General features: G+C 36.0%; 2 protein-coding genes across 11 annotated transcripts in view; one reads left to right on the top strand and one right to left on the bottom strand.

Annotated features, from left to right (window-relative positions):
• LOC146455929 (uncharacterized) overlaps window positions 1–18,789 on the bottom strand; it is a 364,345-nt gene extending 345,556 nt beyond the window's left edge. For both annotated transcript variants that reach the window (XR_014858916.1, XM_085093671.1), the window contains exons 1-2: window positions 18,488–18,789; window positions 17,710–17,962 (exon numbers count right to left, since the gene is read on the bottom strand). Coding sequence is in view for 1 of the 2 variants with exons in the window: in XM_085093671.1 (XP_084949797.1) it covers window positions 17,710–17,962; window positions 18,488–18,762 (528 nt within the window). In the remaining variant the exon portion in view is untranslated. The remainder of the gene's footprint in view (window positions 1–17,709; window positions 17,963–18,487) is intronic.
• Window positions 1–23,816, top strand: part of LOC146455921 (uncharacterized) — a 416,007-nt gene that overhangs the window by 299,974 nt on the left and 92,217 nt on the right. The gene's annotated exons all lie outside the window — the stretch shown is intronic.

Raw genomic sequence — 23,816 nt, 5'->3', positions numbered from 1 at the left:
GGACAAAAAAACAAACTAGCCGTGGGGTGTCTTAAAATCCCAAGGTCACGAAAAAAAATAAAAATCCCAAGGTCATGGAAAAAATTCCAAAAAAATTCAAAGGGACTTTTCATCTGCTTACGCGGAGGCCGGTTAATGAGAAAAAAATCAAAGGGACTTTCCCTCGGCTTAAACTTCCGGTTATTAATGAGAAAAAATCAAAGGGACTTTCCCTCGGCAAGCCGAATTATTTTCACAGAAATTCTGTAAAAATCATTCATTCTCTTTTGAAATCATACTTAACTCCCTCTATAACTATTCCCCCATTTTTAATAGCATCAGCAACTCTATTAGCCGATATTTTCAGTTTCTACAAGGCTTCCTTTCTTGTGTTGAACTCAAGCCTTTCATTTGAAGATTCAAAAACAAACTTTCTCAATTTTTTACCTTTGGAAGGAAATCCAAAAGCTTTTTTAAGCTCCTACACAAAGCGACTTTAGATTGACAGTTTGTTCAGCTTTGCTCAATAAAAATGGTACAATGTTTTATTGTCAACATTTATGGCTGCTGTTTATTTGTCATTGCTGCTCGGTCATTACAAAAATATGTGTTGGGAAACAGCGTTTCCCAAAATGTAAATTTCACTTATCTTATTAATATGCTTGTCGGGAAACGCCGTTTCCCAAAATGCAAATTTCGCTAACATAATTAATATGCTTGTCGGGAAACGCCGTTTCCCAAAATGCAAATATCACTAACCTTATTAAATATTCTTGTTTGATGTCGGGAAACGCCGTTTCCCAAAAGGTTGCATCTTCTTCATACTTGACATAAAACGGATTGGAACTGCACAACAAAGTCTTGAATATTCCTCAAAGAGTTCGTGCAGTCGCTTCGGGTAGTTTTATCAAAAGTTCTTCTCCGTTGTTTGCCGTTTCATCAATGAAGCCTTCAAGACATCCCCAAATGTTTCATGCCCATGAACTTGGTAAAGCTTCTTTTTTCTTTCTTCTTTCTTTGGAATGGATTGCTTCATGACATTTTGCTTGATCTTGCATTTTTACAGATTCGATTTCTCGGATGTTTCTCACCAAGATTGGCAAAGCTCTGATAAACGTCTTGAAGCATCTGACTGTTGTCCATACTTTTTTAGCTTGGCAAGAATCACTTACGTGTATGATTTATATCATACACGTGTATGATTTATTTCATACACGTGTATGATTTATTATTGGCTGAAAAAAGTCATGTGACAGTTAGGTCATTTTCGAAAATAGCACCAAAGTCCAATGTCCATGGCAACCACCTTGATTTTGACAAACAGGAAGTTCTAAACGGGAAAGCCTCTGTTGCATAATAATTTCCGAGAAAGTGAAATTATTTCACAGAATTGTTTTATCTCTTGAAATAAACAACGAAAAACCACCCGATCTCTTCTCAAATTCAACTCTTAACTCGCTACGTCGAGAAGGGATCCGAGTTTTTTTTGATATTTTTTTTTAATCTCCTCTTTCAAGGCATCAACATCAACTGCCTTCGTCGGTTCGTTTTTGACTGTTGAATCCTTCCTTTGTTTATATAGAAGACGCTCTTTCATCGAAAAATATTTTTCAATCTCTCGCAAAATCGAGTCAAACTCACCATCAGAAATGAATCCATCCTTCAAAGCTTTTGAAATCAATCGACTCATTGACAAAAGCGAAGATTCAGCAAGAGAAATAGTATTTTCATGTTTTCGCACTTTATTCTCAAAATTTTGACTCCCGGCCATTGAAGCCGATGAAACGAGTGTCGTAATTAATGCAGTCAAACTCAAAGGAACTCCGACGGCAATCCCGATTCCACTCAATGAAGTTCCAACACTGCTTGATGCCAACACGGTTGTCAAAAAAACTGAAACGAATGTTATTTTCGAAGCGATTGATTTTGCTCTCTTGTACTTCTTGCTGACTCGTTTGTAATGAGAAATTTCATCCTCGAGTTGTTTTTGACAATCACAAATCTTTTTCAATCTGAATTGCGCAACGTCGCTTCGAGAGAAGGATAAAGTTGTGGCGCACTTGGAATAATATTTTGTTCACTCATATTTTATTAAAAGATCTCAAATAATTTCAAATTCAAATCTCAACGGAAGCCCATTAAAATCGATGACCTCACCATTTTCTTCTGTCACTGTGATCCGCAAAGAATTGATAACTTTTTTTCCACCTGCTATTTTTCGAAACGGAATAATTTTTGAATAGTACAATTCTCTTTCGTAAGCTTCTCCTATCATGTCAAAACACGCCAAAACAGTTGAAGGTTTTCCATTGAAAAAATTATTGTTTTTATCCACGAGATCGCAGCTGATGAGGATGTTATTGAATGAAACCAAACGATTGATGATGGTATCTCCTTTTTTCAGAGTGTGCCGTTGGTTGTTCTGACTGAGGCCAAGAAGAAAAGACAGTTCACGATCAAAAATAACTTTTTTGCCAGGATTTTTAATCACAATTAAACCCTTTTCACCACGAAAAATTACTTTTATGTTTTCTTTTTCAAGAATAGTCTTTATTTCTTTTCCAATTAATTGAATATCGTAAAATCCAGGATAAATTCTATTGACAGAATGAACGTCTTTATCATCAATCACGGTGATTTCTCCTCTCTTTTTTAAATTGTGCCAAGAATTATACAAAGAGCAACTGATCATACGGATGAACTCAAAATTTTCGATTGGCTCATCAAGCCAAATTGTTTCATCATTTGAATTTAATAAGAAAGATAAAACAACCATTTTATTTTCAAAACATAAAAAATGGAAAACTTGTTAAAATGGATAGATTCCCACCCAAAAGAAGCAAAAAGACTTTCCGAACAAGCAGAAGAAAAAGCATGGCGAAACTGCAAAGCCAAATTTCCCAACGCTGACCTCAGCAAATTCGTTGCACAAGTGGATATGACCGACAAAACACACGCAACAGCTCAAATAAATTTGGTTATTGTTCCCGGTCAACATTGGCAAATTGTTTCACCCAATCCCAAAGATTGGTCTGTTGAAATGAAGAAAGCTCTTGGATTTGGAGGCTTTCCAATCGAGCTAATTCTCAATTCAAATCCTTCAAATCTAGTTCCAGCTGTTCTATTTTCAGACAAAATCCCCGAATCTTTTGGGGAAATCCTCAACCAACCAATCAAAATTTTTGTCAAACCAAATGAAAGCTTCACAGCAAAATTCAGAGAAATATTCACGAAAACAAAGATCTCTCACAAAACAGGAAAAGAATCAAGAAAATGGTTGAATCAACCAAACATGGACCATTGGCCGCAACAACTCAACTTTGCCTTTTGGTGCGCAACAACAGCTTCCGGAATCTCAAGACATCTCGTCAATTCACTCCCACCTCAAATCAAATCCTTTCTTCTTTTCCACATTTATTTCACAACAAGAAGGATTCTCTTCGAAATGGGAGGAATTCAAAGTGAATCTGCTCTCCCAGGTGATCCCACATTCAGTCAAACTGAAAACAAATTCGACATTCCTTCATACAAGAGAATCTGTGCAGAATTTCGAATCTCGCCAAACGCAGATTTCAGATTCACCTTTGGTAAAAATTTTGGACTTGGATATGTTAACATATTTTATCCAGGAGAAGGAGACTATGCACAAAAGCATTGGACTTATCCTCCAGCAACCCTTCAAAACCCATCAAGTCAAAGATTCTCCGATGAAGGCGGAACTGACGCAAAAGGAAACAGAATTGATTTCATCAGAAACGATCAAGGAGCTGACAAACAGTTTGAATTTTTTATGCCAAATGGACCTCTCAATGGACTTTCTCAAGCAGGAATGGCAAGACTCAATCAATCAATTGAAGCATTCGTTTATTGCATTCTTGGAGCACAAGTCAACGTTAGATCATCAATCCTTGGTGAATTTGGAGGCGCAAAGGAAGCTCAAAGAGAATTTCTCGTCCTCATGGAAGATGCAATCAGACAGCCTGACTTGTCAAAAAGCATCCAACGATATCAACTTGCGATTGATGAGGCAAAAGTCAGGCTTGATCTTGCCATCTCGCCAGGAACATGGTTGATGCCTTCAAATCTTGTTCTTAACACTCAAAGCACAGTCAAATACAACAACAATCTGAAAAAAGCAACTGGAAACATGAAACTCGGAGTCAACTCTGATGTCAATGTTGACTTGAAAAAAGTTGGAGTCAGGAAGATGGATGGAGGACAATCAAAAAAACAACAGATCAACTTCGCATTCTTCAAATCAAGAAAATGAAACCCAAAAAACAAAAAAAAAATCAGGAAGCGAGTGAAAACCAAGAAAAAGGAGAATCAAATCAAGACTCCGGAGGAGTCGACGATTCGCGTCACGAAACTTTCAAATCTGGCGTCATCATTGCAGCATCACTCGGAGCATTTGCCATTTATCGGATTTTTCGTTGAGTCCAATCCAATGGATTAAACTCAATTTTTAACTCGCTATCGCGCGCTCGCTCCGCTCGCTTTCTTTTGAATCTTTTCAACCATGAAAACTGCAACAGCAAGAATCAACAGCCAAGCGTTTTTTCCAAGGAATCCAACAACTTGTCCTGCAGTTTTGAAGATGAGACTGACGATTGAACCAATCAATCCAGGAAGAAGTTGACCAAGCTTTTTTCCAAGATCTTTCAATCCATTTCCAACTCCTTTGGCAACAGCTTTGAGTCCTTTTGAGAGTGCATTCACAATCACACCAATTGTTGTGCCAACTGCAAGAAAAACAGCAAAAACTGTGAATCCATATTTCTTGAAAATGTTTTTGATTTTCTCTCGAAGAGGCCTTTCTCTTTCTATTTCTTCAATTTGTGTTCCCAGCCTGGCAAGCTCCTCTTCATTTTCTGCAACTCTTGCCTCAACTTCTGCTCTCAGTTGGGAAGAAGTGTTTTCATCTTCTAGGATTACTTTATCATTTTCAATTTGTTTTTTTAGTTCAGCCTCTCTTTCATTCAGTTCATCAATGGTTTTTGTCGTGTTGAGCCTTTCTTCAAGAGTGTTTCTTTCTTTTTGTTTTTTTGCAAGATCAGATTTGATTTTGTCAACCTTTGCTTGTTCTTTTTCTTTCGCTTTCACTTGTTTCTGCAAATCCAAATTTTCTTTTTTTGCATTTTCAAAATCTTTTTGCAAATTCTTTTTCATTTGCTTCAGTCTTTGCAATTCTGTTTGATTTTCAAGACTCGAACCATGTTCTTCTTCCAGTGCATCAATTTTTGCTTGCGTTTCTTCGAGTTTGTTTCTATAATCTCTGATTTCTTGAGCATTTTTGTGGAGTTCTTCAGCATTCTTTTCTGCTTGTTTCAATTGTTTTTCTACTTCTCTCAGTCTCTGCCGGTTTTCTCTTATTTCAGAATTATCTTTAGCGATCAAAGATTCAGCATCAGTTCCCAAAGCAGATAATATTTCTTTTGGCAATTGTGGGTTTAATCTTTCTTTTCCTGTTGTTTGCTCTTTGGTCATTAATGGGTAGAATTTTTTCCCACTTTTTTTCATCCTGACTTCTATCTTATCTTTGAAAAACGAAGCTTCAAGTTTATCATCTTCTGCATTTGGGTATAATATACTGAGATCATCCCATGCATCTTTTGTGAGGGATTGCGCTTCTCCCCACGTTTGTCGACCTTGAGTTTCACCTTCAATGAAAGATGTTTCTGCAGTTTTTGGTCTTGCTCCTTCTTTTCCATAATCTCTGTTCATTGTTGTATTTGGAGTACTTTCACTGGGATTGTTTATTTCTTGATCAGAATCTTCATCATCATCATCATCATCTTTATCTTCATTCTTATCTTCTTCATCAGGATCAAGATCATCTAAAGGAATGTATTCTGCCATTTTAAAAATAATATATTAAAATGGAAGTCAGTGAAAAAATCAATCCAAATTTTGAGAAAAAACCCTCAAACGCACTCAAGGCAGACAGAACTGTTCACAGAGTCACATTCAACCCAAACAAGGCTTCCCCAGGTGAAACACTCAGGATTCCAGTCCCAAAGCTTCATGAGGGAACAGTCTTGGTTCCAGATTCACTCGCGCTGATTTTTGATTTGCTTGTGAGTGGCCATGCAAATAATTTTCTGGTGAACAATGTTTCAAGAGCATTGGTTTCCAGATTGAAAATCAAGTTTGCTGGAGAAATTCTCGTTGACACAGACGGTTGGGATCTTTTCAAGCTCTGGGAAGATCTCTTTTTGACAAAACACGAACGAGAAAACATGTTGAGTGAGGGAATTCAATCTGAGGCTCTCTCAAAAATCAGATCCAATGCTGGAGACAAACCGACTTCTTCAGTCGTGAAGGAAAACAAGCTCAATGATATCTTCAAAAGCAAATACAGAATCAGACTCGATCATGAAATTTTGAAAGATCACGGAGTTTTTTATCCAAGAGCCTTGTCTGATGAACTGGTTTTTGAATTGACCCTTGCTCCTGCAAGCGGTGTTGTGAAGGGATCAGATGCAACAAAACTTGCATATGAATTGACAAACATTCAGCTTGAATATGAGGTTATTCAAAGCAAAAAGCTTTCAGATGAAGTCAATTCAAATCTTCTCAACGGAGATCGTTTCATGTTTGAGCATGTCACTGATCACAAAACAATCACAATTGCAAAGGGAACAGACTCAATTATCAACGAGTCAATCAATGTTCCGAGAAGATCAATGAAGGGAATCCTCCTCCTTTTCTTCGAACCTTACACTGCAGGTGCAAGAGATTCAGAAAAAACATTCAATCCTGACATCACAGAGGTGAAAGTTGACGTGAATGGAGTTCCAAACAAGATTTTCAGTCAAGGAATGAAAACGAGAGACATGTTTGACGAAGTTTTCAGAAGATTTGGAAAGGAAAACTCGTCAATGAACGCAACTGAATTCTTTGCTGGAGACAAGTTTGCATTGTTCATCGATCTCAGGAGCATGAAAGACAATGATCTTCATGGAAGATGAATGAGATTGGTGAACACAAAAGACGGAGTTTATTTGTCAATCAAAAGAAAAGCAAGTGGTTCAGGAAATGTCAAATGCCACATCTTCATCTTGGCTGATGCACTATTCAGCATTTTGAACAAAGAGCTTGAGAGTGTAGCATATAAATTTCTTTTTGATCAATCAAAAAGAAATTTTTCGCTCCGCTCGCTTTCAAACCGGAGGCAATTCAGTTCCAGGAGGAACAATCATCAACTCTTCTCTGACGAATCCTCTTTTTGGACCATCTTTCAAATAATAAAGAACCGGTTCTTTTTCATTCACAATTGCCCTGTCAATTGAATAAACTTTCAGAGACCAATTCGGATCAGTTGCTCTTCTTTGACCTCCTTCAAGTTCACCAGGAGCAAAAAGAAACCTCACATTCACTGAAGAATCGAGTCTCTTTTCATTTTTTCCAACAGGTCTTGAACAATTTGGTTTCTTTGAATCAACCAACTTTTCTTTGATTGCATCAATTGGTTTCTTTCCTGTCAGTCGAGTTGTCTCATTGTTCAATGCTTTCACAACTTCTGGAAGCCTTTTCACTCATTTTGTGGATCTTTCACCTGATTTCAAATTCATTTCTTGGGAATATTGAAAACTGAAAAGTCTTTCACCCAAAGTTCGATTGAATCTCTCAACAATTCCTTGATCACGGTGAACATTTGGATTTCCTCTTCTGATTCTTGTTTCATGTCTCAACATTTCCCTTGTGACTTCACCCATGAATTCTCTTCCTGGATCAACTTGAAGAATTTTTGGCCATTTCAAAGGTCCTTTGTAAATTTTCTGAAAAGCCTTTGAAACTTCAGAGGAATCTTTTGAAGTGAGAGGTTCAGCGGCTTTGAATCTGCTTGCAACATCAACAACAGTCAAGGCATATTTGAAAATCTTTCTCCCTCTTGGGAGTTTGTCATGAGGAAGAAAGAGAAGATCAGCTTGATGAACTGCATTGGGAAATTCAACATCAAATGTTGGTCTTTGGATGTTTTTTGGAACAGGCAGGTAGATTTGCCAGATTGCTTGTTTCATCAACCAAAGTTTCGCTTCATCTTCAGAAACATTGGCTTCTTGAGAAAGTTTTTTCGCTGCTTGAAAGCCTTTCCAATATCCTTTTGGGGAATAATAAATTTTTGACAATTTTTTGTTTGACATTTTTAAAGGAAATGACTTGCTGCAAATCCAATAGCCAAAGCTGATGTTCCAACAAAGATCAACTCTCCCTGTTTTTGAGATTCGCTTGGTTGGTAAAAGTCTGAAAATTGGGGTTCCTTGAGATGCTCAATTTTTTGTTGATGAGCCTTGTTATAAAGCTTCAAAGCAAAGTCAGTGTTTGCGAAATTTTGTTTTGCTTCATCTTTCATTCTGTCATTTGTTTGAATCCAATCATTCAATTTTGCACGATTTTCTTCGTATTTTTCGAGTTCTTTTTGATATTTTTCAACTGCCAGGTTGTGTCTCTTTTTTTCCTCGAGTAAGGCTGATTCTGAATCTCCAGAAATAAATTTTACGAGATATGATCCACCAACAAAGGCGGTTGCATTGATTATTGCTCCTCCACTCATGATTGCGATGCTTGCCATTTTAACTTGGCAATATTTTTTGTTTTTCAAGATAATCTTTTGTTGCTAATGAGGCAGCAATGATGACAGTGAATTTCACATAATTCATGAGATTTGAGGAAGGATCGGAAGTCATTGGTTCTTTGATTACTTTCTTTGCAAGCCATCCAAATCCTGCAGCGGATTCAGTGATTGTTGCAGCATCAGTCATTGTTTTCACGAGTTTATTGTCTGACATTTTATTTCAGAAAACAAATTAATCCATTTGTTTTAATTTTGGAGATTTTTTTCTTTCAATATTTTGCCTCTCAACTTCTACCATATGATCGATCAATTCTTTTTGTGCTTTTTCGCTTTTATTTTTGAAAAGATGTTTCAATTCTTCCCTCTTGTAATACAATCCAGCAAGTGAAACAATAATGCTGGCAACAGAGAGCACTTGAGTGAGTGAAAATGAGCTTCTTTGTTCGATTTCATTTTCAGTTGATATAGGGTTTTCTTTTTGTTCTTGAGCATCGCTTAGAGTGACTTCTTTTGCTTTTTTCTTTGCTTCACGTGCTTTTTTGTTGTGTTCAGCAAGTTTTTTTCCAGCCGCAATTCTTCCTGGATTTTTTGGAACTGTTTGTTTTACTGTTGTTGTGATTTGTTCAGAATCAGGTTTTTCTTTCTTTTCAGAACTTGTTTCAGGTTCTCTGATTTGTTCAGGTTCTTGAGTTTCCATTTTAAATGATTTTTCAATTTCTTGTCATTTAATTTAAAATGGAAAAATTAAACAAAGAAGAACTTGAAGTTCTTTTGGAATATTTCAAAAATGAATCAGAAGAAAACAGACAAAAACATCGACAATATCTTGAAAAAGACAATCTTCAAGAAAATCATGAGTCAACATTTCATTTCTTTCGAAACCAAACGGGAGAAACAAAGACAAGACTCATGCAAGTCTTCAATGACAGACTCAAGCACGAGATGAGGTTGAAAAAGGATATCTTGAAGGATGTTAAAGAACTTGTTAAAAATGAGAAAAAAACTCCTTTCTTTCACAAGTTTCTTGGTTATTCCGTTTCTCTTTTTCTTTTGTTAAAATCAATGCAAATAATAATGAAATAAATGTTTTTTTAATTTTTTATTTTTTTTAAATTTTTTTAATTAAAATATGACTCTTGAACCTGAAAAATTCAAATTGATACCATCAAGTTACAAAGGCAACAATTTCGAAAAAATTCAATACGATGGCAAAGATCTTCTCCAAAAACTCAAGGGTGATTTTGTCATCACAAAATATGGTCAAAGGCTGCAACTTTGTCTGAAACCTGTCGATTACGAGATTTTTGATCGGATCCATCGTTTGGCTGGCAAAGAAAATGTTACTTGTTTTGGTGGCATCGGCATTTCGATGAACAAAAATACTCCATTTTTTGATGAGTTCAACAAAAGAATGGATCAAAGCAAATGTTTCAATGAAAACAGAGAAATCAAGATGCGTGGTTGTGTTCTGACGTGTTTTTCATCATTTTCAAAGAACGGTGTGCTTCTCAACCTTTATGCAAAGCAAGTCAAAGTAAATGAATTTTTGATTAATGATTTGACGAATGAAGAGATCGAGTCATTTTTTGATCTTGAAGATTAATTTCATTTGGTTTCCAAATGAAATCAGTTTTTTTGGAAAAATCAAATAAAAAACAATTTTTTTTCCAAAAATTCTTTTATCATTTCAATTCCATCCAAATAATCTTTTCCAATATAATCACCCAATGAATCTTTAATTATTTCAATTTCTTCAATTTCAATCATGCAATTCTTTTGCTGCAATATTTTCGTTATACCCATCTTCATCCAAATCTTGATAATCATTATGAACTTCATCAAATTTCAAAATTCTTTCTTCAATTATTTTTTCCTTCGATTTTTTTTCTTGAACTTTTTTTTGAATTGATTTTTCGTTTTCTCTTATCCAATCAAGAATTTCAATTGACTCATTTAAAAATTCTCTGATTTCATCAGGATCTTGATAATTTTTTTCATAATTTGGTTCTAAAATTTCTTCAATTTCATCAAACAAATCATTATATTGTCCATTTGTTGCTGAAATAATAAAGCTATAATATTTTACGGAAATTTCATAAGTGTTATCAAGGATTTTTTCAATTTCCAGACATAAATTTTCATAAACACTGAATTGATCGAGAATTTCTTGTTTTTTTGCATTTCTGATTTCCCAATGACACATGAGTTTTTTTATGAAAAAAATTCTCGTTGAAATCATTTTTTGCAAGAACTCTGGCTGATAATGATTGAAGACTTTCCATTTTATATAAAAATAAAAATAAATGTTTTTGAATTTTTTTAGTTCTTTTTCAAGTTCTTTCACAGGTTCTTTTCAAGTTCTTTTTCAAGTTCTTATCAAGTTCTTCTTCAATTTCTTTCACATGTTCTTATCAAGTTCTTCTTCAATTTCTTTCACATGTTCTTATCAAGTTCTTCTTCAATTTCTTTCACATGTTCTTTCACAGGTTCTTCGCTTCGCTTCGCTTCTTCGCTTCGCGCGCTCACTTTGTTCGCTTCTTCAAGTTTCAAACTGTTTGCTACCAAAAGACTTGCACTCGCGGCAGCCATGTATTTTCCGTATTTCAAATAAAGACTTCCAGCAATCAAATTGAGTTCTCTGTTCACAATGAAATCATTTTTCAATCCACTCAAAAACTTTTCTTGTTCAAGAGGAAGAAAAAAACAAAGTGCTTTTGCACTGGCTTGCAAAAATGTTTCAACAATTGCACCGCAAGTTTTTGAAGACAAAGAAGCTTCGTATCTTTTGAAATATTTTTCAACATCTTTCTTTGAAAGTCTTTTGATTTGATCTTGTGTGAGATCAACTCCAATCATTTCCTTGCATTGGCCACTTGCTGCCAAAATGGCAAGATTTTCTCTGTGATCTGCTTCAATGGGTTGGGGTTCAGTTTCAAGAAGCGCCATGACTTCATTAATTGATTCGTTCGCTTGGATTTCCATTTTAAATGAAGTGGAAATTTTTTTCAGTTCAAAGAAATTTCAAAAGGATGTCTGAGGGAGAAATCAAGATGAGAAAATTTGACTTCTTTCAACTCTTTCATGTATTTTTCCTTTTCATCTTTTGTCAAATCTCCTGCGAATTCTTCGAAAACTGTTTTCATGTCTTTTGCTGATGGAGTGAAAAAAAGAATCAAAGAAGCAATGTTTTCTCTGAAAGGTTTTGCTATGCTTGACATTTGTTGAGTGAGAACTCAAACGCTGATTCCTGAATGTCTTGCAGAAAAAGCGAGTTTCACAAGTTCATTTGTCCTTTTTTTCACATCTTTTGATGAAGCGCAATCATCGAGAATGATCAATGTGTTTGTTCCTTCGAAAGCAAAAGAGATTATTTTAAGCCAGTCATTGATTTGATGGTGTTCTGGGATGATAATGAAAAAATCTTTGTCATTCTCAGCAAAATTATCCCAGGTTTTGTTGTTGACGAAGGTTGGACAAAGGAGGAAAATGAAATCAAATTTTTTATTGAATGTTTCTTTGAGAAGATTCACAATAAAAGCTGTTTTTCCTGAATTTGTTGGACCAACAATCAAAGCATTGAATGGAATGTTTTCTGGATTCATTTTGTTATTTTATAATGCCCATGTGCAAACTTGTGAATTCCATCCTCTCTGATGATTCTCTTATCATCATTTGCAGAAAGAGCAATCTTGTTGACTGTTTCTGTGAAAATTTCGTGTTTATGTGATCTGATGATATTCATTGATCTCATTTGTTTTTTTTCCTGAAATGAGACAATCTTTGTAATCTTGATGTGTGATTGTTTTTTTGATGACTGATTTTTTGATTCCTTTGCACTTTTTTTCTTCCTTTCCTTCATGCATTTTCACAGAATAAAGTTTTGCCCTGAGTCGAACAAACTCTTCGATGATTTTTCCCCCAGCTTCGTCTTTCATCATTCCAATGACTTTTTTGTTTAATCCAGTTGGAATGTTTGATGGATGGTTTTTTTCAAAATTTGATGTGTCAAACTTTTCATGAACATCATTTGAAATGTCTTTGAAAAAGTCTTCTGTTTCGATCTCATAGCAAAGAGAATCAGTGTCAGTGAAAAGAAGTTTTGCTTTTTCTTGATATTTAGGTTTGATGTAATCATAATGAAAGTCAAAGATGAGAGTTTTTGAGACGTCAAGAATCGACATTCCACAATAAATTGGTTTGTCGAAAAGAAGTTTCACTCTTTTCATGTGAATTGCAATAAGATTTTCATCAAATATTGTGCAACTTTCAAAGTTTGGTTTTGCTGCGAATCGCAATGCACTATTTCTGTTGTTGACCAATTTGATGTCAACTCTTTTCCTGATGTTTTCAATGGTTTTTCCGAAAACAGAATTGTTCATGAGTTTAAAAAAATCTTTTTCGAAATCATTCTTTCCGTTTGCTCTGAGCTTTGTGTTGAGTTCAATATAAGATTTCAACCAAGGTTCTTCTTTGAATTTGATGATTCTGTGAATCTTTTTCAGTTTGAGACCCATTTGGAGATATTGCTTGAGATTTCTGTGATGAATCACATATTTTTCTTTGTTATTCAAAGTTGACAACAATTTTTCCGCTCCATTCACAACAATTCTATCAGGAGCCAGTGGAAAATCGTTGTGAATGTCATGAAGTTTTTGTGAATATTCCAAATCAACTTCAAGAATGCAAGGAAAATTTTGCCAGTTTTCAAATTCTTTTTCATCAACCCATGAAAATTCACCGACAGGAAGAGGTTCGCACATTGCCCAGCCATAAAGATTGTTTGCGTCAAGATAAGGGATAAATGTTGAAGGTTTTTCTGGGTTGAAATCTTTTCCCATATATTTGTTGTTTGCTTTTCCAAATCTGTTTGAAATCATTGAAACACCTCCTCTTGTGCCTTTTTCAATCATTTGAAGCATGTCAATGTCAGTCAAAAGTTCGAGTTTGACTTTGGTTTTCTTCAAAGATGCATCCCATGCAAGACCTGGTGAGGTGAAATACCATGCTGGATCAAGCTCATAGTTTTCAAGACAAACGTTTCTGAATTCCTCAAAAACATCACAAAGCAACAAAACATCTGTTTTGAGATAAAGATCGTGATAATCTCCCATGTTTTTGCAGTTGAAAGTTTTCCAAACGTTTTGTGCATGTTGATAATCTTCATCTGTGATATTTCATCGTTGAGTTTTGAATAAAATTTTTCTTTTGGGGGAAGTTTTGTTTCTTGAAATTTTTTGATGTTGTCCATGAAGTCATAAGGATAAACTCCCTTTTTTGAAAGAAGATCAAGTTTTTCTCCAAGTTCTTCTTTTTCTTTTGGAGTCAGTTTTTCTTCCTTAAGGGTTTTTCCTCTTTCCCTGATTTTTTCTTTTAGGAGACTTTTTTTTGTTTCAATCTTTTTGTCTCTTTCCAGATTCTTGACTAATGCATCAAGAGAAGATGCCATGAATTTGAAGCTGTCAACGAATCTGATGTCGTGTTTTATTTCATGTTCTTTTCCTTCTTTGTCGATGTAACAACCAACAACTATATTTTTTGTGAATGAAATGTATTTTTCTTCGTTGTTTGGAATGCATCTGATGTCACCTTCAGTTTTTCCAAGATTTTTGACGAAAAGATGAGCGTCATAATTTTGAAGATTGTGAAAAATCACTGGAGTAAACCATGGCTTTCCGTATCGGAGATTGCATGAGTTGTGAGCTGCCCCACGGAAATTCCCAGTGAAGTGACAATGGTCTCTGACTTTTTTTTCGTTTTCTTCGAATTCTTTCTGGCAGATCCAACATTTTGTTGAATTTTTGAAATCTTCCCAATCATTTTGTTGCATAATCAGAGGCTTTTTTGGAATATTTTGAATCCTTGTCACGTCATCTTCAATCATTTCAACAAATATCTGAGATATGTCTTCAGGGGCTTCATTTTTCATTCGATATGTCACAGTTCTTGACAGGTTTTCATCAAAAGAGCATTTGATGTGATAAGAAAATCCACAACGTTTGTGCTTTTGAAACTGGTTGGTGAAGCACTTTTCTGGATTCGGTTGACATCCGCTGATTGGTTCAACAAGAGACTCAAAATCAGCATAAATGGCAAATGGCATTTTTTGTGAACGAATGTGATTTTCGAATTCTATGAAAGTTTCCTCTTCTGGCATTTCGATGAATTCATTGCTTTGACAAATCTCTTGTGAATTTCAACTTTTTTAATTTGTTTGAAGAGCATTCAAGCATCGGAAACAAATATGAATTGATCCATTGTGTTTTGTGATTTGACTTGACAAAAGACGGCTCATGTCTTTGATAAGACAATAATGCTTTTTTACATCATCAGAAATCAAAAGAAGATTGATTTGTTGTTGTCTTTCTTCTCCTTTGAAAAGCCTTAGAGGATAAACAGCTTTTTTTTCATAACCAAAGACATTGATTGAAATGTTTTGATTTGATTTTTCAAAATGTGTTATTTGTTTCAAATCAATTGGAAATTTCAGGCCATTCCAATTGAGTCTTTTTGAATTTTCCCTGAGATTTTTGTCAATTCTTTCAGGATGTTTATTGACAGGAAAAATGGCTCTGGTGATGCACCATTTGAAGCATTCATTGTCTTCATTTTTCATGTTGATGATTGCTTTTTTGTTTTTGAGAACATTCGGTAGTGGGATGTATGATCTCCCTCTGAGTGGAATGTATTGTGTCATTTGAACGTCAAGTGACAGAACTCTTTCAAGAACCCAGTTTGATCCCCTGTTAGTGAAATTTTGAAATCTTTCTTCGATTGTTTCAATCATAGAGTCAATGATTTCTGATTCATTTATCCCTTCAATATTTTCAATTGTTTGAGAATGAAAATATGGGTACGCATCTATAATATTTCCGTTGGTCAAATCAGTTCTTGTCATATAGCAATTGAGAATGAGTCTCACCCTTGTTTGTCGATTTTGTCTCATTATTCTCAAAACATCTGGTTTGACAATTTGCATGAATTCTATTTCATCATAATTTCCTTCTCTTTGAATTCGAAATTGTCTTGCAAAACCACTCAATGCTGTTGCTGTTTCTGTTACTCTTGTTCTTTTCCTATTTATTTCTTTTATTTTTGAGATTTTTTTGTCTTTCTCGATTCCTTCGGGTGATGATATTTTGATTTTTGGAGGAGAAAGACTTTGCGTTGACCTTCTCAATCCAAGCATTTCCTCGAGGTCTCTGATTTCTTGGCGTCGATTTTTTTCTTCTTCATTTGCCTCTTTTCTTCTTCGACTTTCTTCTGGATTTTTTTTCACTGCTCTTGTTGGTTGGAGAATTTGTGAATTTATTTCTGGAACTGGTTCATCGAAAATGGGCGTGAGGTTTCGAGATCTTTCTCGTTCTCTTTCATGACCTTGATTGATAACATCAATTAATTCTGCTTTTCTCAGGCGACTGAATCTTCTCAGTCCAAGCTTTTTTGCTTCAGCTTTTAATTCTGGAACTTTCAGTTTGTCCATTTTATATATATATTTTTTTAATTTTTTTTAAATTTTTTTTTTGAAAAAAATAAATTTTTTAAAAAAATATATAAAATGGAAAAAGAACAAATTGAATTAAAAATTTTAGTGAGTGGAAAAGATATTTTTCAAATTTCTTTCAATGGTTCATCACTTGATTATTTAAACCAAATTATTTCAAAAAGTGATGAAATCACAGTTTATCCAATTCATGCGAGTCTTTTGAAAATGGCAAAGAAAAAAAGAATTCATAACAAAATGGCCTACAATAATGAGGAGCTTAAAAAAGCTTTTGGATTTCCTTCCAAAGGTAAAAAATTGAGAAAGTTTGTTTTTGAATCTTCAAATGAAAGGCTTGAGTTCAACACAAGAAAGGAAGCCTTGGAGAAACTGAAAATATCGGCTAATAGAGTTGCTGATGCTATTAAAAATGGGGGAATAGTTATAGAGGGAGTTAAGTATGATTTCAAAAGAGAATGAATGATTTTTACAGAATTTCTGTGAAAATAATTCGGCTTGCCAAGGGAAAGTCCCTTTGATTTTTTCTCATTAATAACCGGAAGTTTAAGCCGAGGGAAAGTCCCTTTGATTTTTTTCTCATTAACCGGCCTCCGCGTAAGCAGATGAAAAGTCCCTTTGAATTTTTTTGGAATTTTTTTCATGACCTTGGGATTTTTATTTTTTTTCGTGACCTTGGGATTTTAAGACACCCCACGGCTAGTTTGTTTTTTTGTCACAGATCTCTCTTTTATCAACTACTAGTCAGACAATCAAAGTAGTTCCTTAAATCACCTCTGATTGAAGTCCGGATCAGTCTGCTATATATAGTTTCTCCCTGACAGTCTGGTATCAAATCTGATCCCAGGGCCAGATTAATTGCGTTCTGGTGTTATACATTAAAATGATGTGGTGATTTTGCCTAGAAGAAGCGTCGTCTAACATTACCAGTTTGTCCCGCGCTAAGGACGGTACCTCCAAAGACAGAGTTACTGCTGCGCAGTCTATGACTAAGCGGGGAAAGCAGATCTTAGAAGAGGTTATTGAAATTAAAAAAAAAAAAAATAAGGGTAACCACGCAGTTTTCAGAAACAATTAAGCAATGGTAATTCTAAAATGCTTTCAAATATACAACAATGTATGGAATTTTTTCCATTATGGAATTTGGAAATATTTAAAAATATTCCTGGAAAATGTGTTGTTACCCGGCTTGGATTTCAATAACACTTGCAAGATCTACTTTTCCCACATAGTCATAAAACGCGCAGAAGTGTCTTTGTATTAGTTGCCACCGTCCTCGAACCATACCGAGATGCGCTGTTCTTATGTGCAATAGCAAAAGAAAGCACCCGTTCTTTTTTCCTTAACTATTATTCAACTGGTCACGGATTTTCGGCCGAGCGGGCCGCGAAGAAACAATTTTTTCGCAAGGAGAAAATATACGAGGTATTCCTCATTCCTTTTGCCCCTCACATTTTTTCCTCAAGCGCGACATTTTCTTCTTTGCCATAATCTGAACGCGTCTGAAACAGGCTAAAATCAAATAGTAGGCAGCGTCCTTAAAGAAACCCGTATTCCTCGGACCATCCCGAAATACGCAGTCATTTGGCATGCGCAATAGCAAAAGGAAGCGCAGTCATTAACTTTCATTCAACTGATGTACATGCGTACTAACCTCAACAGCAAAGCTAGCTTTCTCATCTAACATGTCCTCTGCCTTGTTGAGTCCCTCTTCCAGTGTGCGTCTGACCTCGGGGTGTGATGTATCAACACTGACGACAAACTCCGGTCTGATGTACCGCTCCTCGTACAGCGACGTGCAATGCTCAGTTCCCCACCGGGCATAAGGGTTCCGCCAGGGGGAGTTATCCGACTGGATCCACCATTCAGGGTCACGCATGCTCAGATATTCACCCCTGTTGTTAAGTCTGGTAAATAGAAATGAAGGGATGAAATGAGTTTCCGACCGGTGCTGAATTCAACGATCTAGGGAAGGTTTTACATGTAAGTTCTTAAGATGTTTAGAATCGGAAACGTCAGCATAAAGCCACCGCGAAAAAAAAAAACAATAAAATGACTTTCTACAGTAAAACAGTATAACTAAAATAATCTGCTATAAGGATATTTTGCCAATTTTTCCGACTAAAAAATACATCTATCATTTATTCACATTTCTTTCACAAATACCACTCATCGCCATTCAAATCATAGCAGTATGCAGGATGTTTGTCACATGAACCTAGTTTAATGGCCTTAGTTACCACAAGTCTCCTGTAGCTCAGTGGTAGAGCATCCGAACTAGTAATCGGAAGGTCTCAGGTTCCACTCCTGTTGGGAAACTCGGATGTTCTTTTTTCGAGTATGTCATTGTCACTGATTGCAAAATACATCTATCAAGAATAGTGTACTACTAAAAAACGAAAAACAAAAAGCTATTAAATAACAGAATTTACCTTTGCCCATGTGGTACATGCCTGCCGCAGGTTACGAACAGCAGAAGAGGACGGTTGAAGATCTGATTCCGGAAGGCATCCAGCTCGCTGACTGTCTTCACGATGTTAATCTTTGGTGTGTTGGAAAGCTCTTGTTTATCGCTGATTAACGTGACCTGTGTGCTGTCTGGAAGACGCAGGTTATCGGTCCCGGTTTTGTTCTGTCTGAATTCGTTTGGAGGATTAGATTTGAAAGCGGAGTATGAAACCAACGCGATCTCAGGAGAACCCTGCATTTCCAAGACATGCGACGTTGATACTGACGACAGAGAGATCAGAAACACGTATAGCTGTAGTTTCCAAAGTGAACAAAAAAATGCAAATGTAGTCGGAAAACTGCTTTCGTCAAAAATGAAGTTTATTTTTTTCTTCTGCTGAATAAATATTTAACAGAATTACATCACTTATTTATTGTAAATGGATACTTTTTCCCCAGTAGCAAATATTAATGTCTTTAAAACTTAACGAGTGATGTCAACCCCATTTTACTAATTTTAACCAATAAAACAATTTTCAGTCCCTGTTAGAAAAAATAATAAAGGTTAGAAACTCATAAATTTATCTTTCTTTAACTCAAGATAAAAAAAATGCTGACTAAATTTAAATATCAAGAAAATAAACACCGTTTCTATTTACACACCTGTTGACTGAATTATTAAAAAATTCATCCTTAAATTTTCCAGCTGTGATTTCGACGTTTTTCACAGGGTATCCACAGCGAGGTTTGTTATTCCTTTGCTTATCAGTTCCTTAACCATTTAACCCCTAATAGCAAAGAACCAATTCTCCTATCTTGCCCCATATTTTTTTTTATATATAAAAGTACTGTGGAGAAGTTATTAAAATATCAAGAAAGTTCACCTTGGGTGATCATATCCTTAATTCTCATGACCTCAGGGGTTGAATAAGCATTGATATTACAAGGAGAAAACTGATGCTGATCACTGTTAGGGCTTAAAGGGTTAAACAGGAGAAAAAATAACCATTTTCCTAACCAGTTTGAATTTACAGTCGAGTCTCCATATTTTGAAACTCCCGATTCACTGAACCAAAAGTTGTGTCCCTTGGATTTGCTTCGGTCAGATTTTTACCCCCAATTTTTGAAACTCCCCATATGGGGCAAAATGAAAAGCAATTTGGGACACAAATTAATTGTTATTATTCACGAAATCATTCATTAATTTATTCCAAATTCACACCTCATTTATTCACCCTTTATTCATTCTTAGCTTATTCTTCATTTACTCATTCACTAATTCATTCTTCCGTCATTCATTCATTCACTCATTCATTCACGTTCGTTCAGTTATCCATTAATGCATTCTAGATTCATTCTTCATTCATTCAATAATGCATTCATTCACTCACGTTCATTCGTTCGTTCACACATTCATCCACTCATTTTAAATTCATTCTTCATTCAGTCATTGTGTGCTCTACTTGTCTCAGCTCCTCTTGGCAGCCATCGAGTGCTTTTCCCCCAGAGTTTGAAATTGGTTGCATCACGGGTCAAAAAAATTGTTAGCACAGAAGGAAAGCGTGCTTACAGTGAAGGTACCTTACAAGACTAATTAGCTTTCAATCAAATGGAAAAAAAAAAATAAAGGATCGGAATACTCGTCTTTAGCCCATATAAAAACCCACATAGTTTAGGAAAGGGCTAATATTTTTTCTCTTTTTTCAATGACAAGGAAATTAATGGGGGATAGTCGTCACGAGGGGGGGGGGGGGGTGGGTTATCAAGGAAAAGCACAATATGGTTCAAATCGCTTAGGAATACGTTAGTTTGATTTGTGCTTGAACGCTCTTTTTCAATCCACCTGTTCTGCTTCTTGACCTTATAGACTTAAGCAGTGACGAAATACATTACATTAGAACTTACAAAATATTTTTAGGGTTGTTGATTCCGCGTGTTTCCCCTCGTTTGTAATAAATAGAGTAGAGATTACTCAATAACTAGAATCAACGGGCTACGATCAATTCCCATCTCACACACAATCACATAATCACATAATAGCGACTTGTTATTAAAGGGGCAGTGTCACCTATTTTTAGTGTCCCTTCGAATAGCGAAAAACCATATTTGTATTGATTGGTCCAAGTTTGTTAACAATAACCCTACTAGGGCACACAAACGGGTATCAATCATTTTTGTCTGCAGATGGCTTGGATGGAAATGGATTGCAACTTGAAAAAAATTGTCCAGATTTCCAATTTCCTACTGTTAAAACTGCTAAAAACAGATTATAGTTTACTCTTCCTCAGATAAATCATTTTATATTGTCCTCCCAGTGCAAAAAGTGTTAAAGAAGCGGGTTTTTTTTTGTCAAATATTTGAGCTGTTTTGGCCAACATACAGCAAAATCTCCCTGACAGTACCCGTTTAAGGACACTTTCGTTGGTCCCTAAAATGTCAATGATCGTTATCAGTGCCCACTGTTAATTCGTTTATTTTTATATATTTTATTGTAAATCGGATGTAATTCAGCCTGTGGCTGCAAGGTTTTTGATTAATAAACTATATATCTATCTTATCACTGCCAATGTTAAACAGAACATATCTTCGGTTCTATAGTAAAACTGTATCCTTATCAATTGGGTTTGACTGTCTTGGCTATACGAAGCGAAACGTTTTATCGCAGGGATTTAAATCGGTTTTAGACCCGATAAAACACATGCTGCGAGTTTTTTGAACGGCCTCAAAAACATTCGTGGAAAAGCGAGCGTCAAGAGAGTTCATAACAATGATGCTTTTGTGAACTTTGGAAATTCGCATACGAGAAAAACATTAAACACCAGATACTAATAAGGAGGACGTTTCATCGGGTTTTAAAACCACTGCACGTGATGTTTTGAAAGGTTAACGGCCTTATGAATTATAAGTGAGTTTTTGAAGTTCATATATGAAAGACGCCAAATACCAAAAACAATATTAGTGGGTCAACCACAATCTACAACAAATGCAAACCCTAAAATTACGAATATTAGCCCCTCCTATAATAATTACACCACCCAATACCTTTCCATGTAATCTCAGACGCACACATTGATCCCTCTGAGAATGAGCACTCCTCGATACAAGGACGTGAACTGTTAGGCTTAGCTGTATTAAGCTGTTAGCTTAAAGTATTTGAAGCTGTATGTCAAGCTGTCTTTATTGCCAAGTCAAACCTGTACTCGAACGTTCCTCCACTAACGAGCCTTATCGCCAAAACCAAGCCCTCCCGAATAGCAGCTGATTACAAGCATCTCTTTGTATTTTTCACCTTGATAATTAAATCAGTAAAATATGTTTTTGTTGCTGTTGTCTGGTTGTTGTTGTTGTTGGTGATGATAATGATAATGATGATGATGATGGTGATCTCCTTTCGCAATTCTTAGTTAAATTCTTGTTTTCACTAGAGATGCCACTTGAAAGAGAACAACGGTAAACAATGGTAACAAATTAATGAATAAGTGTGTTCTTTACTACCAAACGAAATATTCCTTAACCCGTGGAAGTTAACACTGGATAGATATCTATTTTATCTTTTTTGAATTTCGTTTCTTGTATTTATACGCGTTCTTATTATATATGTATGTACGATTTTAACTATTGTAGTTAAATCTCTATTTGTTCGTAACGTTTATATACAGAGCCTTTCTGAAAACCACCATGTTGTGAGAGAGCACCCTATAGAAACACTGTTATAAATAAATAAATATTAGTGAAGTCGCGAAGAAATAGCAAACCATTGATGGTCAACATTCTCCCAAGGAGCACAAAAGTACAATTCAAAAAAGGTTAAGACATAATTGTGCAGACTAACGTTTTCAATTGGAATCCATACAGGCAACAAGTACAATAATACTAGAAACCCAGCCGTACGATTGAAAAGCCATCTAGGTTGCCTTGAAACGTGGATTACCCAGTGTCCCCTGCAGGGAGGGAGGAGGGAAAAACGAATGGGAAGGAATCCCATAAGCCACTGGCACCTCGTTAGATGCTGTTTCTTGCGCACTTGAAATTGGCTGGTGTCTATGCACGGGAGACTGGTAAAGATCGGCCAGGCTGTAGCTTGAAGTTCCGAGATTTGCGGAAATGGGGTTACCTTCCATCGTGACAGCAATGTCACGCACACCTTGAATCGCGTTGCGCCAGATTTTATAGGGAACTGCAAACAGCAGGTAACAAGGCCAACAGGCGCACCATGCAGGGTGACAAGCAAAGAAATGATTGACAGCGGAACAGTTAGTGACCACGAAGTTCGCTCCAACAGCTGTCGTCATTTCAAGACATTCCAGCGAGTCGTTGCGTTTGATGCCTTGAGGTTTCCACCAGCGGAGAATCATGGGATTGAAATTAGACTGTTGAAATGCAAAGTGTGTTGGAGTTAGGCTTGATGGTTTGTGATCGTCGTTTTGACTGTAAGTTTATAAAGGGATTAATGTCGAATTAATCCAGGAGGCGGCAATTGGGAAACGTCCTCGAAATTCATGAGCACATGAGGGCCCTAGCTTCAAAACGCAAAAGTTAGATTGGATCGAAGACAGGCAGTCACACAATCAAAGTTGTTGGTCAGATTAGCTCTGATTGAACTACGGGTCAATCTCATTTCATTTATTTTATTTTGTTATTTAATTTTTTCTCCATTTCTCCCTCGGGGGGTGGGGGGCACTTGACCCATGTTTGGGTATAGGGGTGCCGCTGGGGGTTTGAAACCCTGACCCTGTTTAGCACGAAAATAACCTTAAATACCTACCCTGTGTAGGACAGCGCCCTCTATTTTAAGCCCCCTTTTTAGGGACAAAGGACAACATCTAGCTCTTGTGTTACACAAGTGTTTATTTACAATAGCAATAACATTTAAAGGTCCAATGTCACTTACCGGACGTGATGTTCCACGCATTGAAACGCGAATACCAATTAAAACAGATGAAATGATACACTTCCTAGAAGTGATGGCGAAAAATCCCGAAATTTCGCATTAACAGCGGTGAACCTTAAGTGGAAACTCAATTGACGTGAAGCATTGTTCACTAAAAGAAATGCAGAGTAACGCCTCTGATTTCGGATTGCCAAATACTCGACGACAGTCTTGCAACCATACCCTGTCTAGGACGGGTCCAGGACAGACTCGCTTGAAATTATATACCCTGTTCAGGGCAGACGGGCCAAAAACCATACCCTATCCAGTGGCACGTCCCCGTATAGCCCATATAGGGGAGTACCCCCCACCTCCGGGATTTCTCCATAATATAATAATTACAACTATTATATTTCTCCATAATAATATATATATTTAGCCAA

Source organism: Pavona decussata, unplaced genomic scaffold (genome assembly GCF_977016875.1).
Source record: "Pavona decussata unplaced genomic scaffold, jaPavDecu1.1 SCAFFOLD_265, whole genome shotgun sequence".
Taxonomy (NCBI): Eukaryota; Metazoa; Cnidaria; class Anthozoa; order Scleractinia; family Agariciidae; genus Pavona; species Pavona decussata.
The sequence above is the reverse complement of the archived record's forward strand: the minus strand, read 5'-3'. Positions and strand labels throughout refer to the sequence as shown.